This window comes from Lynx canadensis, chromosome B1, assembly GCF_007474595.2.
Source record: "Lynx canadensis isolate LIC74 chromosome B1, mLynCan4.pri.v2, whole genome shotgun sequence".
Classification (NCBI taxonomy): Eukaryota; Metazoa; Chordata; class Mammalia; order Carnivora; family Felidae; genus Lynx; species Lynx canadensis.
This window is the reverse complement of record NC_044306.2, coordinates 16,691,845-16,707,647: the sequence shown is the minus strand read 5'-3', so window position 1 is coordinate 16,707,647 and position 15,803 is coordinate 16,691,845. Positions and strand designations below refer to the sequence as shown.

General features: G+C 44.6%; 1 protein-coding gene across 2 annotated transcripts in view; it reads right to left on the bottom strand.

The window, feature by feature from the left end:
- Positions 1-2,991: 2,991 nt before the first annotated feature.
- Positions 2,992-15,803, bottom strand: part of FAM149A (family with sequence similarity 149 member A) — a 55,287-nt gene continuing 42,475 nt past the window's right edge. For both annotated transcript variants that reach the window (XM_030312162.1, XM_030312163.1), the window contains exons 8-14: positions 15,625-15,776; positions 11,655-11,758; positions 10,965-11,174; positions 7,788-7,908; positions 6,412-6,540; positions 6,000-6,078; positions 2,992-3,624 (exon numbers count right to left, since the gene is read on the bottom strand). In XM_030312162.1, coding sequence (XP_030168022.1) covers positions 3,551-3,624; positions 6,000-6,078; positions 6,412-6,540; positions 7,788-7,908; positions 10,965-11,174; positions 11,655-11,758; positions 15,625-15,776 — 869 coding nt within the window. In that variant the 3' untranslated portion in view covers positions 2,992-3,550. The remainder of the gene's footprint in view (positions 3,625-5,999; positions 6,079-6,411; positions 6,541-7,787; positions 7,909-10,964; positions 11,175-11,654; positions 11,759-15,624; positions 15,777-15,803) is intronic.

Here is a 15,803-nt window from a genome sequence, read left to right as displayed (position 1 = left end):
CCTTCCTTGGTTTTGGACGAATTAACAGACATTTCAATTAACATAGTCATTAACCTTCATTTAAAAATTGACCTCAGGAGTAATTCAATTTGCCTTTTTCAATTTTTAACAAAGAGATTCTAAGACTTACTTATCAAGGTAGAGTATTATGAAAACACTGCCCCAGTTCTTCCCTGATCACTTCAAAAAGCACTATCCTTGGGGCGCCTGGCTGGCTCAGTTGGTTAAGCCTCCGACTTCGGCTCAGGTCATGATCTCACGGTCCGAGTTCGAGCCCCGCGTCGGGCTCTGTGCTGCCAGCTCGGAGCCTCGAGCCTGCTTCAGATTCTGTATCTTCCTCTCTCTCTCTGCCCCTCCCCTGCTCACACTCTGTCAATCTCTCTCTCTAAAAATAAGTAAGCATTAAAAAAAAAAGACTTAAAAAAAAAAAAAAGCACTATCCTTGATGTAAGCATCATTTGCTAACCTCTAAATCTCATTTAACCTATAAATGAAGTGTACAGGTATAAAAATACATGCTCTAAGCAGGTCTTATTAAAGTCAGTGGCAAAGCCATGCCTCTGTTATCTCTAAAATTGTACTTTTTCAGGGCACCCGGGTGGCTCAGTTGGTTAAGCTTCTGACTCTTAATTTTGGCTCAGGTCATGATCTCAGGGTTGTGGGATGCAGCAGGATGCCAGGTTCGATGCTGACAGCACGGAGCCTGCTTGGGATTCTCTCTCTTCCTCTTTCTCTCTGCCCCTCCCCCGCTCATGCTCATTCACAGGCTCTCTCAAAATAATAATTTTGTCAAAAAAATTAAAAAAGAAATAAAAATCAATTTGTGCTGTATGCTCCAGTTGAAAATGATTACTGCACTTGGTTCTGTTTCTAAAGCGGTTTTATCAATACATGTACAAATAATAGATTTTCATTTAGAAACCTTTGAAGCCACAGAAAGTAAAGCTACCATAAAATCTATTCAGTGGTTCTCCACGAGAACATCATTTCTCTTGGATACTCTTCCTTAATGTTAGTTTAGAATGCATATCAGTCATTTTCCCTTCTAAGAGGTCTGTGCTGACTGGGAAGGAGTTGAATGGGTCCTGGAAATTGACATGAATTAGCTTGAGCCGTTCTGAAAGAGCAGGGTGGATAGAAAACCCACCGTTAGCAGGAATTAGGGACCAGAGGGCACCAGGACTAGAGGCCCTTGGGAACAGGGACTCCAGGCTGCTCCCGTGTCCAGGAATCCCTCACATTTGAGAGTGGCTAAATCAAGACCGGTATTTTTTTTTTTAATTTTTTTTTCAACGTTTTTTATTTATTTTTGGGACAGAGAGAGACAGAGCATGAACGGGGGAGGGGCAGAGAGAGAGGGAGACACAGAATCGGAAACAGGCTCCAGGCTCTGAGCCATCAGCCCAGAGCCCGACGCGGGGCTCGAACCCACGGACCGCGAGATCGTGACCTGGCTGAAGTCGGACGCTTAACTGACTGCGCCACCCAGGCACCCCAAGACCGGTATTTTAAGTGCCTATAGCTAATGTTGAGGGAGAGTTTTGAAACATTTCTAAATGCTTCGGTCTGCTTTGTGTGGGTAACTACGCATTAAAAATCTAGAGTCACGGAGCTGGGGCCAGCTACCTACTCCATAACAGCTTCCATAACTGTGAAAAATAAGTCAGGAGAAATGTAAGGGAGAAACAAAAAAGAGGCAAGGCTCCAGCACCATTTTTGTCCTGTCCTCTGGGATCAAGGGCAACACTAGTTCCCGTCTCAACACACTTTTTAATTTCCAGACATCTCTAAGTAGGCAAAGATCCTCTCTTCTCACAACCAGAAATATGTCTGAAAATAATTTATTATGCATTTAAGTGATAATAGGACAAGTGTCATTGTAAGATTAATAAAAAATGAATTGATAAAATGTAAGTATCTGATCGGAAAAAAGAAAGAAATTTTGGTGATTTGAGATCTGAGAATAGAAACATCTAAGAACATAAGTCACTATAAAGGAATACCATGGGGCAGGTGGGAGGCAAACGAAAATGACCCTGGGGCACCTGGGTGGTTCAGTCGGTTAAACATGTGACTTCATTTCAGGATATGATCTCGTGGTTCATGAGCTTGAGGCCCAATTTGGATAAAACAGAAGCCTTGCTTCCGGTGAGCTCCAGCCCTGCTTTGGGTGAACACGAGCCCCACTTTGGTTAAAAACAAAAGAACCAAAAAAAACAAACAAACAAAAGAAAACACACGCCCTGCTTCAATTAAGCCCCCCTTCTCTCCTCCTCCCTCCATCTCTCTCTGCCCCTCATGGTTTTCTCTCTCTCTCTCTCTCTCTGCCCCTCACTCACTTTCACCCCCCCCCCTCAAAAAAAGAAAAAAGGAAAGAAAAGAAAATGACCCTAGAGCCTGGCCTCCAACCGATCACCTCCCCTTCGCAATCCCCATTCCATTTTATGTATGAATGCCAGGTAGGGGAACATGGTCGGAAGAGACACACGCAGGGTCAGAGGACAGAGCGGAAAGAACCGCTGCCTTAGAGGGATCAGGGAGGGTTCACAGCGGATGTGACAACCGAGCAAAGATCAGACTGTGATAAAATAAGCAGGAGGCTGCTTCAGGGCTTTCCTCCAGGGGATGAACACCTTCACCCGCAGACAGCAAACAGGAAACCATACACGGTATGGGGAAATTAGGTTTCTAGTCAGCTTTAAAAGTCAATGAATTTGGAACACTTTTGGATAGACTGCCTGAGGCTGAGCATGAAAACCAGCAAAATGAAATTGGCTCGGGAGACAGTTGCTGTCATTTCTCAAAGAGGCTGGTGACTCAAGTACTTTTTGAAAAAAGGTGTAAGGGGGCCCCAGGGTGACTCAGTCAGTTGAGCGTCCGACTTCGGCTCAGGTCATGATCTCACGGTTCCTGGGTTCGAGCCCCGTGTAGGGCTCTGTGCTGACGGCTCAGAGCGCGGGGCCTGCTTCCGATTCTGTGTCTGCCCCTCCCCCGCTCACGCTCTGTCTCAAAAATAAACATTAAAAAATTTTTTACAAAGGTGTAAGAAAGTCAGCACAACGCCCAGAACAATCTGAATCTTAGATAAACTGCCATACTGTACCAAAGATGGCTCTGCTATTTTCTAAAGAAGGGAGTGACATCACATCAATTAGTAACCAGGACTTGGGTGGATGAGTCACAGAACGAGACACAAAACGCATGTCAAGACACAAAGTTACAAAATGGCCCATTCCTAGGTAATATCCTCTCATCTGTTGAGTGTGTAAATACATGCACTGCTTATGTGTGTGTCTGTGTATGTGTGATTCATAAGATGATGGATTATAAACACCTATTAGATCCGAACGCTTCCAGTGAAGAAGGTCGGTGAATTTGACTTGGAGTCTCTTTACAATGCAAGGATGCAAAACTAAGCTGTTTATGTGCTTGCATTTCTCTCAGACGGGCTCAGGTCCCGCTGTCAGACGAACTGATGCGTACTAGAATACTTGTTCTTCCATTATTCGTGTGAAAAATGGCATGCTGAGACTGGCTGCTCCTGGTTCCGTCAAGATGCCACTTGGAATCTCTTCCTTGACGTCAGAGTCGTCCTCTGAAAAGATTTAGGCGGATACTGTGAACCTGAAACACCAACCACAAAGTAACGCCCATTAAACTGCTTCAAACTTCCAGCTCTGAAAAGGATGGCTTTGTACATTCAATGCAGACGATATTTCTTTTTAAAAAGAAAACCAAAATACTTTGATTGTTGCTTTTACATAAACCGGGAAATATGCAAAAACTGCCATCAGGGGTCCTGAGAGGAAGGGAGGGAGGGAGGGAGGAAGGGAGGGAGGGAGGGAGGAAGGAAGGGAGGGAGGGAGGGAGGGAGGAAGGGAAGGAGGGAGGGAGGGAGGAAGGAAGGCAGGGAGGGAGGGAGGGAGGAAGGGAAGGAGGGAGGGAGGGAGGAAGGAAGGGAAGGAGGGAGGGAGGGAGGAAGGAAGGGAAGGAGGGAGGGAGGGAGGAAGGAAGGGAAGGAGGGAGGGAGGGAAGGAGGGAGGGAGGGAGGAAGGAAGGGAGGGAGGGAGGAAGGAAGGCAGGGAGGGAGGGAGGGAGGAAGGGAAGGAGGGAGGGAGGGAGGGAGGAAGGGAAGGAGGGAGGGAGCGAAGAAGGAAGGAAAGAAGGAAGGAAGGAAGGGAGGGAAGGAGGGAGGGAGCGAAGAAGGAAGGAAGGAAGGAAGGAAGGAAGGAAGGAAGGAAGGAAGGATGTTGTTCCCCTTCTCCACTAAGCCTAAGTTCTGGCCCTGTGTCCTCCGAGAGCTGGTGGCTTTGCTAGCACCTTCTACCCTGAGGTGGATCCCAGGAAGCCGAGTAGTGAGTTCTGGTGGCCTACTGGCTTCATGGGGACAGAAGGAATGTCAGCTGCCTTAAGAGACCCTTGCCACTGTTGGGGATTCCCCTCAGCTTCTCCCTTTCTCTTTTTCTTCTGCCACAAAACAAATGTCGATAAATTAATAGTTCCTGGTGCTTTTCGACCTGGAAGCAAAGGTTAAGAGATGACATGCCTGCTTGTCACAAAGAAAGAAAATAAGTTCTTAGAATTACAGAAGTACCTCTTATGTACCGCAGTTATTTCTATAGCCATGAGAAAAGCTCCTGACGGTCGGTAATAATAGTCACAAGATTCCTGATAAGAGAATATACTGACTTAGTACGGGGGGTAAATTAAATGTGCAGATTTCAAATGAATTCAGAACCCAGTTCCCTCTCGGAACCTCTAATCCTGTGTGCCCAGTAAACTATTAGACAGCTCCACTTAGCGTCCTGCGGTCAAGATCTCCAAAACGAAACTCATCGAAATTCTCTGCGTCCCCTCTGCCGGCACCACTGTCTACTGACCATCCAGGGGATCGGTCTCGTGTACCCGTGATGCTCATCCCGATTTGCGTGGCTCACGGCCCCTCCGGGCCGCCCCTCGACCCTTTACCCATCTGCACAGCCAGCCGGTGGTCCTGCTCACCTCTCTCACGGTCCCCTCATCTTCCCCACTACACTGAGTGTTCCTCGAGAGAATCTGTAAAAGGCTAAAGCATCCGTGACATCACTATGCCACAGAACTACAGAAGGGCTGACGTAAACAGTGATAAAATTAGCGTGTTGTCACAATGCTTCAATTTTACTAGACTTATGTTTAAACTGCAGCATTTGCCTTAACACAGCAAGTTACCCTGTGCATTTCACATGACCTATAATCCCAATGACTCCTAATTCTTGAGCAAACAACATATGCCTAGAATCTAGCGAGGTCCTCTCCGGACCTTTTTCCAGTGATGGCTTGATCAACCCAGACTATTATAAAAAGAAGAAACTGAGGCCCAAGAAGGTTGAGGCTCTCCTAAGATAGCTCAGTGAGTGGGATGGAAACCTGGCATTGGGTTCCAGAGTGGCACAGTTCATGATAATACCATGTTGCCTCCTTAAACAAAAATACTGGTAACAGTTTTGAGAATTAAAACATCACTGGCCTGCGTTCGGACTAGAAACTTTACTCTAAAAATAGCTACTGGGCTGAAAATAAGTATTTATCTGTGAAACTCTCCATTCTAAAATACTTAGGATATTTGTGTTAATTTTGTGGAGCATTTTTATAAATTAGATCTTTAAAGGGAATTAAGAGGAGGGTGTGATGAGAAAACATGAAAACTGTTATTGTGGAGAGAGACACTGATTTGTCATGAGACTCCTAAGACAGCATTTTCCTTTTTCTGAGAGTGAGGCCCCAGTTTAATGCAGAGCATTTGGGCATTTTCGCCTTTATGACTAACAGCAGGCGAGGGCTTATCTTTGAAGTGTGGCTCTTTCGAGAGACTTCTGTGTCTGGCCATGGGTGACAAACACTTGTAATTTGCTCTTACGTGGTCAGAAGAGTCCTACTTAGGTAGATGATCTTCCATTTCTCTTTCCAAAACTTGAAACTTCACATCACACCTCATTTATTTACATGTGGAGAAAACTGACCTGTCAACAGACTCTGACTTGTCCATGTGTGGCCAGCAAATTCCATCAGGGTCAGTGAACCTTTTCGAGGAGTATCTAACTGTCAGAAGAAAAATAAAATGAGGGGTGAGCTTTATTGTTACACATATTTTTTTTTTAAACAAGATTCTTTTTTTTTTTAATGTTTATTTTTGAGAGGGAAAGAGAGAGAAAGAGTGTGAGAAGGGGCAGAGAGAGAGAGGGAGACACAGAATCGGAAGCAGACTCCAGGCTCTGAGCTGTCAGCACAGAGCCCGACGCGGGGCTCGAACCCACGCTCTGTGAGATCTCCACCCGAGCTGAAGTCAGACACTTAACCGCCTGGGCCACCCAGGCCCCCCGTATTGTTTCAGACATTTTTAAAAGTCAACTTTATGGTTAACAGACAACCTACCCGAAATGTATGGGTTGTGCTGGGTCTTGAAAACTGTTCCACGGTCAGAGATCTTTCTCGAAGAGGCGAGCGTTCCAAACTGTCAGGTACTGCACTTAACACACGGTTCTGTGAATGCCTCCCTCTGTACTAAATAAAGGATAATATGTTTTGGTTTCAGGTAAACGCAATCCTTAAAAAAGACAAGAGAAGATTCCTTTCTTTGTGTTTCAACCATTCACTCATTTATTCATCCATTCACTCCCTTATCTGAAACTTTTATTTAGATACTGGGAAGTATAACATCTATCAAGCATAAATGTCAAAACACATGTTGATTATGTCATTTTATTATTTAACCTGATAAAACAAGAGCGTCCTAATAGATAAATACGGATTAAAAACCCGAACCGCATAAAGTACCCAATATTAAATTATAATAGAAATGTAATTTTGCGTTTATTTTTTTTTTAATGTGATGTCTGCCTTCCTTTATGATTTTACTCCAAGCCACGACATTCTAAGGTTACACACGCAAGCTGTGCAATTCTTGCCTTTCTAGGAATGGATTCTGCCGCTGCACTCAGGGAAGCAAAGGAATGCAAGAGAAAACATTCCATCGGTTTTTCTCCTTAGGCTTTTTAGGTTCCCACGACTGGGGCCCTTCTGCGTTTTACGAAATAGAGATGAGTTAGTTACTCGTAAGAGAGCGAAGTGGCGAGTCACTGTAACTGTGGGGGGACATCTGGTGATGCACACCAGCAGCCCCACACCTGCCCCACACCTGTTGCCATCACGTGGCTGCGTTGAGCCTGGGTGGAGAAGACATTCCCTCCACATTGCGACGGACATGGTGCCCCTGAGCCGTAAACATGAGAGCTGATAAAAATGGCAGGGGCGTTCTACAGAGCTCTTACTTTATGCAGGCGTTATTTCCCATCTATAAATTCATGTCATCCTTATATCACGCCTTTGAGGAAGGAATCACTGTGGCCCTTCTACGGGTCAGAAAAACAAAGGCGCAGGGAGATGAATTTCTACTACGTTAATTTCTACACTACATTTGGGTGGCCGGGCTCAAACACAGATCTCCTGTTTCCTGACCTAACCTTCATGCTATTTTCTTTGCTATACCATCCTGACTGTCAGATTTTCTTTGACACCTGGACTTTCTGATTCGGTTCAAATCCGGTTTTCATTTCGCACGACAGTGAATTAACCCTCCCACCTCCCGTCAGTTCTCGCATGCCAGTTACTTTCAGGAAGCAGATTATGGAGACGTTTTACGTTACTTGAGTTCGTACTTGGCCCCAGAAGGGCCAAAATTATATTGTGGTTGTTTGTTTTGCAGTAGACGATCTAAATGGTGCACTTAAATATAATGAAATGTGTCTTACAGGAAGAGGTCGAGATCCAGGAACTGCCACATTCTGCCCACCAGCCTCTGAGCCTATGGGGGGTAACCTGCTCCTTGAGGCCTGAGCTGGTGGGGAGGACCCCCGGTCTATGCCAGTTTGCCTGTAAACACAACAACATGTAACTGAGCACCCAGGTGCAGAGACAGGGGGACAGACCTCACCACAAAGCTCCTCATCGGAACTGGTAATCACAGCTGCCTTTCAAAAGAAATGTTCGAGGAGAATGAGCAGAGTGTGGGAAAGACAAATGTAAAGAGGGGGACTGACCACCAGCTCCGGTCACCTTCTCCTTGCTCGGCAGTGACTGTCGAACTGTATTTACTGACTGCTCTGCGATGCCAGTCCCTGTACAGGATACGGAAATAATTGAAGGTCTGGTTCCTCCTCTTAAGGAGCTTGTAAGTTACTGAAAACCCATGAAGTTATTAGAGAACAACGTAATCAGTTGATGCAATGAAGGGCTATGGTAAACGATTCTAAATAGAAGTGCTGTAGAAATCGAGAGAACGGAGCGATCAATGAAGGATAAAATTAATTACCAAAGTGTAGGGCCTCGATGAGGAAAACTATAAAACTTTATGTAAGGGCATTAAAAGGAGAGGCAAGATATGTTCTCCGATGAGAAAACTAAATATTGTGAAAGTGTCGGTCATCCCTACATTTGTAATAGATTTAATACCATCAGGTTCAATGTGATACTTTTCGTTTTTGAATTTGACCACCAGATCATAGACTTTGTCAGGAAGGGTGAGGAAAGGTTCAGAAGAGTAATGATGATAGACATTCCCCACCAGATACTGACATGGAAAGACTGTCTGGTTCATGCACAAGAAGAGAGATGGATATTCTACAATAAGATTCCAATTCATTGATTCGTTAATAATCAAGTTATGAAAATTAAAATGTGACCATACTGGCTATCAAGTTTTAAAATACACATACTACCCATAGTTTAGAGGCTGCAAGGAAAGAGTTTCACGTCCTGCCAGTGGGACTATAGATTGTTAGAACCATTCTGGGAAGAGCCTTGGAAAAAGATGTGAAGAGTCGTAAAAATATCCATAATCTTTGACCCGGTAGCTTTACTTCTAGGGTTGTACCAACAGGAAAAACAATTTAAAGACATCCTTACTGGGATTTATATGAAATGATACTCTATACCTGAAACTAATATTACACTGTTTGTTAACTAACTGGAATTTAAATAAAAACTTAAAAGATTTACATAAAATGATGTCCCCTGTACATTATAATAGTGAAAATGTAGAAGGAAAAGTTCCAGTAATAGCGAAATATTTCACAAATTATCACATACCCATACGTTATTTCTAGTCGTTAAAATCATGCTTTCACAAATATTTAACAATGTGGAAAATAGGAATAACGTTAAGTGAAAAAATATGAAAAAAGCTATATTAGTAGGAAAACGTAGTATTGGAAAAAAGATAAAGGAAAGAAAAGAAGAAACGTAACCATAGATAAAATTGGTAGTAAATTTATCAACAGTTATCATTTTTACATTTCTAGGTATTAGGCATACAGGTGACCTTTGACACCTACTTGTAGTTTTGGTACTATTCTAATGTCCCACTGTGAACTTGGAGTACTTTGATAGAAAAAAGCAGGTTACTTTGCTAAAAGTGAAAGGGCACGAGCAAAATCCCCACGAGGGAAGGACCAGCACAGCTGGCATGGTTGTGGGTCAGACAGAAAGAAAGGCTGAACCCAGTCAAGGCGGGTGATCAACAGTAATGGAAACAGGTATGCATATCAATGAGGGCGACATTGCCCCCCAAGGGGCCAACGCTGGTTATTGGTGGGACAGACAAACCAACCCTTACTTTTTTTATGCATAAAACACAGACGTAAAGAACAGTACATAGACTGTACGGTATATTTGTGGCATTAAAATTCCACAGGTGAGGGAGGAATTAGGAAAGATCGTCTAAAAGGGCTTCTTAGTATGGCAGTAATATAAAAAAAAAAAACAGTTGAAAAACACGGGTCTATGGTGTATGGATAGGAAGGGGCAGAACATGAAGGGAAGGTATAGTTGAGGCACAGATTTCAACAGAAAATAGAAAAGGTTTTGGATGAAAGCCTGTTTGTGGAGCCCAGTGGGGCTGGGAGGAGGAGGAGAGGGCCAGCAATGTGCCAGTGACTGGGGCATGGGGTCAGGGGTCCCAAGTGACCACAGTGGGACTGGAGGAGGGGAAGAGCTCTTGAAAAGAACTATCAGAGCAAATAACCCCGGATAACCCGAACAACACCAGAAATACCAGTTCCGGAGGGTGAAAGACACAGTAATCCATCACAAAGCTGAACATGGCTCTGTGTAATACATCCAGAAAAATCTAGTTGCTGGTTAAGCACTGGCAGCTGATAATGCACCCCATCCCTGCAGGGGGAGCCTAAGGCAACCCCCTTAATGACTCCCTCCCTTGCTGCAGGAAGCCTGGGGCCAGTGGTCGGGGGTGGGGTAGGGGGTGGAGGTCTCAGAAGCTGCATAGCACCGCGGGGGAGCCCCAGGCTCTGCCTCTCCTTCCTGGGAGCTTTGGCTAGTTATGCAACTTCTCTCAGCCTCTGTCTCCTCCTCTTGGATCTGGGATCCCACGAGTACTAACTCAAAAGATTTGTGGCAGGGAATAAGTCAGATAATAAATGTGACTCGTCCCGCTGGTGCTGGTAACAGAAAGCTGTCGACAAACACTAGCCGTTATTAATGTAAAGACTGCTGGGCACTTGAGTAAGTGATAAAGCTGGGCTGTTCCCTAATACCTCTGTAATAAAGGAAAAGACAAGTTCCTTTCTAACAGGGCAATGATTTGATGTCGAGCCCTAAGGTCAAAAGCTTTTCTGAAACTCCCCCACACAGAGTGAAACACAGCCTTAGAGATAAAAAAGAACGAACAGTCCTACTACTCCTGAAACCAACGTTATACTACATGTTAACTGACTAGAATTTAAATAAAAACTGGAAAGACACAAACGCGGGTTCTCTGCCTGACTTGACTTTCCAGCACGCAGCTTAACTACACTACTGAAACGCATTTCGTGGGAAATATTCAAATTAATGAACTACTTAGAAGGTGTCCACCTGTCTCTATCCTCCGTCACGTGTGGCTTCTGGCTCCCCAGGAGAGAAACATGACTTACGGCTTTGTTCCCCTTAGAACTTCATCGCTGCACACACTGGGGGTTTTCATCCTCTGGGAGTCTGAAGTGAGAGAAGGCAGCCTCAGATGTGCAGGCGTCTTCCTCGCGGAAGCGTGGAGTCCGCGAGCATCCGAGATTCGTCCCAGACGGTGCCGGGCCAAAGACGGAGCACTGGCCCCCACACCCAGTGATTTGGCTTCTTGTTCATTCCTGGGGGCGGGAGGGGTGGGGGGGGGAGCCAAATTAATTACTCAGCTTGTAAGCATTCGGTGAACAGGGCATAGATAGATGTGCCCATTACGAGGCACTGTCTGGAAGAGTGCCCACCTCAAGCAGATACTTCCGAATATTGGCCGAACGAATGGACAGACTATCATTTCCAATTCAACTTCCATTCCACTGAAGAATCGTCCACAGGAACATAAGGTCTAAGGTCCTCCCTGACTGCAATCACACAGTATAGCCCAGAAGATTAAGAATTCACAGCTATCTTCCCCTTATCTATTGACCCTCACCTAACGGTAAGTCACTTTCGTGGCTGCTATTGGAGCAGTGCGTTTTCATTCTCACACATGGCTGTATCCTTCCCTGAGTGTGCTCAGACACGCCTAGCACGCGGACTTCTGCAGGCCTCGTGCTCAGGTGCATGCGGCCTAGAGAGCAGGCTGTGTCGTTATTTCGCATACGTACTGCGTTCTATCCGCAGAACAGGTAGGTCTCTGCTGAAGTGGTTTTGCTTGAATTGTCATCACACAACTCAAATCACTATAAAAGTTGTTGGAGAAGCGATGAACCTGAGAAGAGTAAAGACAGTGAAAGTTAAAAGGCAGCCAGCGCCACTGCAATCTCTGGTGCCTGTCGGGAATCAGCAGGAAACAAAGGCGCGCTCCACTGGGCTGGTTTGAGGAAAAGCTTTAAAAGGGACTATGTTTTATAAAGACGGGCGAAGAGGAATTAACAGGGAATGGCTTAATTTCCCAACACAACGTGACAACGCCACAGTAGGGATGCATTACCACTTGGAAGCCGGGAGTGGCAAGAAGGGAGGGAGAAGTTTCTGGAATCCGGCAAGGGGAGCTGCAGGGAGAAACGCCACCAACCACTGCGACCTGGCAGAGAGGCCAGGAGTGAACAATGTCCCACGTTCTGCTCCCATGTTGAGCTCTGAGAGCCATATGGGGCGAAGGAGCCCTCCAGACAGCTAGAATGTACCAGCGGCCAGGGCATACCAGGGTGAAGAAGGTAGAGAGAGAATCTGGAGAAGCAAAGAAAGGGTACCCCAGCTTCTAACGGGGCTGCTCCCAGAGGAAGTCCTTCACAGCTTGAGGAAGGTAGCTGCCAGGAAGGGTACAAGAGCCTAGGAAGAAACCCGAACACCAGACGTCAGACCCTTAAATTTGAACCCCAATTCTAACCACTTCCTGACTGGTGGTCTTGGAAAGCTTACTTGGAGGTTTAATTTCCTAACCTTTAAGTCCAGAATACTGATACATACTTTGTATGAGAATTAAGTTGAATAACACTGGGAAAGCACGACGGGCTAAATAATCCCGAATTCCCTATTTGGTCCCGCAATATGACCAGCTAGGATGTAAAACAACATTTGATTCAGGCAAACAGGATTTCTGAACTAGAATCATATTCTAGTTCGAGAATAGATGTAGCAACCACAAGCACATTTTCCCCCATGCTGAACATGTAAAAACAAAAAAATGTTAGCGGAATAAATTAAGACCTGTCATTACTGCTAGAACACTTTGACTATTTCAAAACAGGCTCTAATAATACTTTATTTTCAACTTTGTCATCCATTCATTTCCTTTTAACATGGATCCAAATGAAAACAATGAGTCAGCTGTAAAAAAAAATTTTTTTGAAGCCCATTAAAGCTATAAAAAGAGGGTGGCCTGGATGACTCAGTCAGTTAAGTGCCCAACTCTTGATTTCAGCTCAGGTCACGATCTCATGGTTTGTGAGTTCAAGCCCCACGTCCGGCTCTATGTTGACAGCACGGAGCCTGATCAAGATTCTCCCTCTCTCACTGCCCCTCTCCTGCTTGCACCCTCTCTGTCCTTGTCAAGAATAAAAAAATAAAAAGCCACAAAAGGAAAATACTTGTAAAAAAAACTCCTGAGATTGAAAACTTTCCATATTTTTCGAGCTTAGTTATATTTTGCCTAATACTTACAGATTCTTTCCTATGCTGTCATCAGCCACCCATTTTTACGCGATTCATACTGCGTATGTGAATATGCAAAGTGGGAACCAATGCTGATCCTTCCAGAGCAGTTTAAAAAGCCCAGAGAAAAATACAATTAGCGGCAGCATTCTGAAAGTGTATTTTGAACCGCAAAAGCAAAGCAGTCTTACTGCAAAGCCCTTACACTACAGAGTAAAACAACGCTATTAGATATTTCTATTTTATTTGACTTTTTTTAATGTTTATTTATTTTTGAGAGAGAGAGAGAGAGACAGAGTGCGAGCAGGGGAGGGGCAGAGAGCGAGAGGGAGGCACAGAATCTGAAGGCTCTGAGCTGTCGGCACAGAGCCCCACACGGGGCTCGAACCCACGAACAGTGAGATCATGACCTGAGCCGAAGTCGGACACTTAACCAACTGGACACTTAACCAACCTAGATATTTCTATTTTAAACTACCACTCCCTGACGGTACATCCTATTCAGACCCGTGTTCTTCTACACTTTGCAAAGGTAGTCTGTTTATGTGCTCTTATGCTAGATGCATAGTTTTGCCTCTCCCTTGAATATCTTCCCTTTTCCTTTCAGCCTTACCAAATCTAATGTATCATTTAGGATTTAATTCAGGTATTACTCTACTTTATGGAGGGTATGCTATTTTTTTCTCCGGGGCATTTACGAGCCAAAGGATATCAAATTACAATATACAACGCGATGTGATGTGCTATGATATGATACGATACACAATTCGCATCTGGTTACAATGAAAGCTAACGCTGATGGAATGCCTACTCTACCCTACACGTTGTACTCAGCATCTTATCTCTTTTGCTTCGCACAGCCTCCTGACCCACAGATCCCATCGATTATGAGACTGAGGCTTTGAGGGACTGATTCAAGATCACAGAGCTCATAAATTGTGCCATCGGGCCCGACACTTGTAGTTCTGTGGCTCAAACTCTCATCCACCCTACTGTCTACTGGCCGCCTCATCTTGCCTGTGTGCCTGTGTGCGTGTGTGCAGTGTTGTTTGGCCTGGCTTGACTCCCTCCAGCTAAACTGCGTGTACCTCAAGACCCGGAAACCCCTCCTGTCCTTTTTCTCTGCTCCCCACCCGCACAAGACAAGCTGTGCAAAACATAAAGTCCAAACTCTTTAGTGTTACTGAAGGTCTCCCATGGGCAAGATCAGCCTTTCCAGCCCCACCCTCCACTAGATCTTTGATTAAGGAAGCAATTCAAGAAAAATGTCCTGAGTGCCTAGTACGCACTAGGCTTTGCATTAGGAACTCTCACCTGTTTACAGAATTTTATCCTCACGGCAATACCTTGGACAACGTCTTATCATCATTCCCTAGGTAAAGGAAACTCAACTTTGGAACAGTTAAGTGACACGTCCCAAATAGTTCCTCCATAGTTTCTTGACTCTCACTACCCTGGTCTTGACCCAGTGCCCCCCGTGGTCCCAGCATCCCCACCTTTAACCCTGCCCCGTCCAATCACTGTTCTCCAAACACACCCTCCCACTCCCCCATGCCTCTGCTTGGCCTGAAATGACCCACACAGACCTCCTACCCGTGCAAGCCCTACTTGCTTCTTCGTGGTTCTGTTCAAATTTCACCTCCAACCTAAAACATCAAGGCTCGAGCTCAGGTCAGGATGAATCATTCTCTCCTTTATTCTCCTGAGGCCTTGTTTTGCACAGAACTGACCCAATGTATTGCATCTGACTTGCATTATGCTTTTCTTTCTACTTGATCAGGGACTATGCTTCGTTCATGTATATGATTGATACAACTGAACATACCTAATACAGTGCACTTAATGTAAACTCAATAAATGTTGAATGGATCCAACATATTCTCATTGACTTTTTTTTTTTTTTAATCATTTTGGAGGGAAGACAGGAGAACATCTGGATTCTTCATATTGGCTAGAAATGCTGGGGAAAAGCATTTTTTCTCTTTAAAAATATGGATGGGCACCTGGGTGGCTCAGTCGGTTAAGCCTCTGACTTCGGCTCGGGTCATGATCTCGTGGTTCGTGAGTTCAAACCCTGCGTCGGGCTCTGTGCTGACAGCTCAGAGCCTAGAGCCTGAATCAGATTCTGTGTCTCCCTCTCTCTGTCCTTCCCCTGCTCTCTCTCTGTCTCTCTGTCTCTCTCTCTCAAAAATAAATAAACATTAAAATTTTTTTTTAAATAAAAATAAAAATATGTAAACAGTTCTATAGCTCAATGCAGGTGGGAAGTTTCAAATCTGAGTGTCTCTATTCAAGAATATGGTGATGCTACTAAACTCTATACACAAATTATTTTTATTTTTATTTTATTTTTTTTCCACAAATTATTTTTAAAGTAGTCCAATTGACAGACCCAAATACTCGATATAGAAAGGCAGGCACTCTGACATAAAGGCCATAAAATACTGAAGGAAAGAGAGAGACTGGTAGAAAAACACCTACCTGAGGTGGATTAAGATGAGAAGCCAGGGATATACTTCGGGCTTCAGAGCTTCTGGATGGGGGAACACTCGACGCGTCGGTGTTCGTACGAGAAATGAGTGTAAGTGGAGATTTATTCTCAGCTACTTTCAATTTTTCTTTCTGTTTCTTTCCTTCCACGTCAACGACAAAAGAAAAAT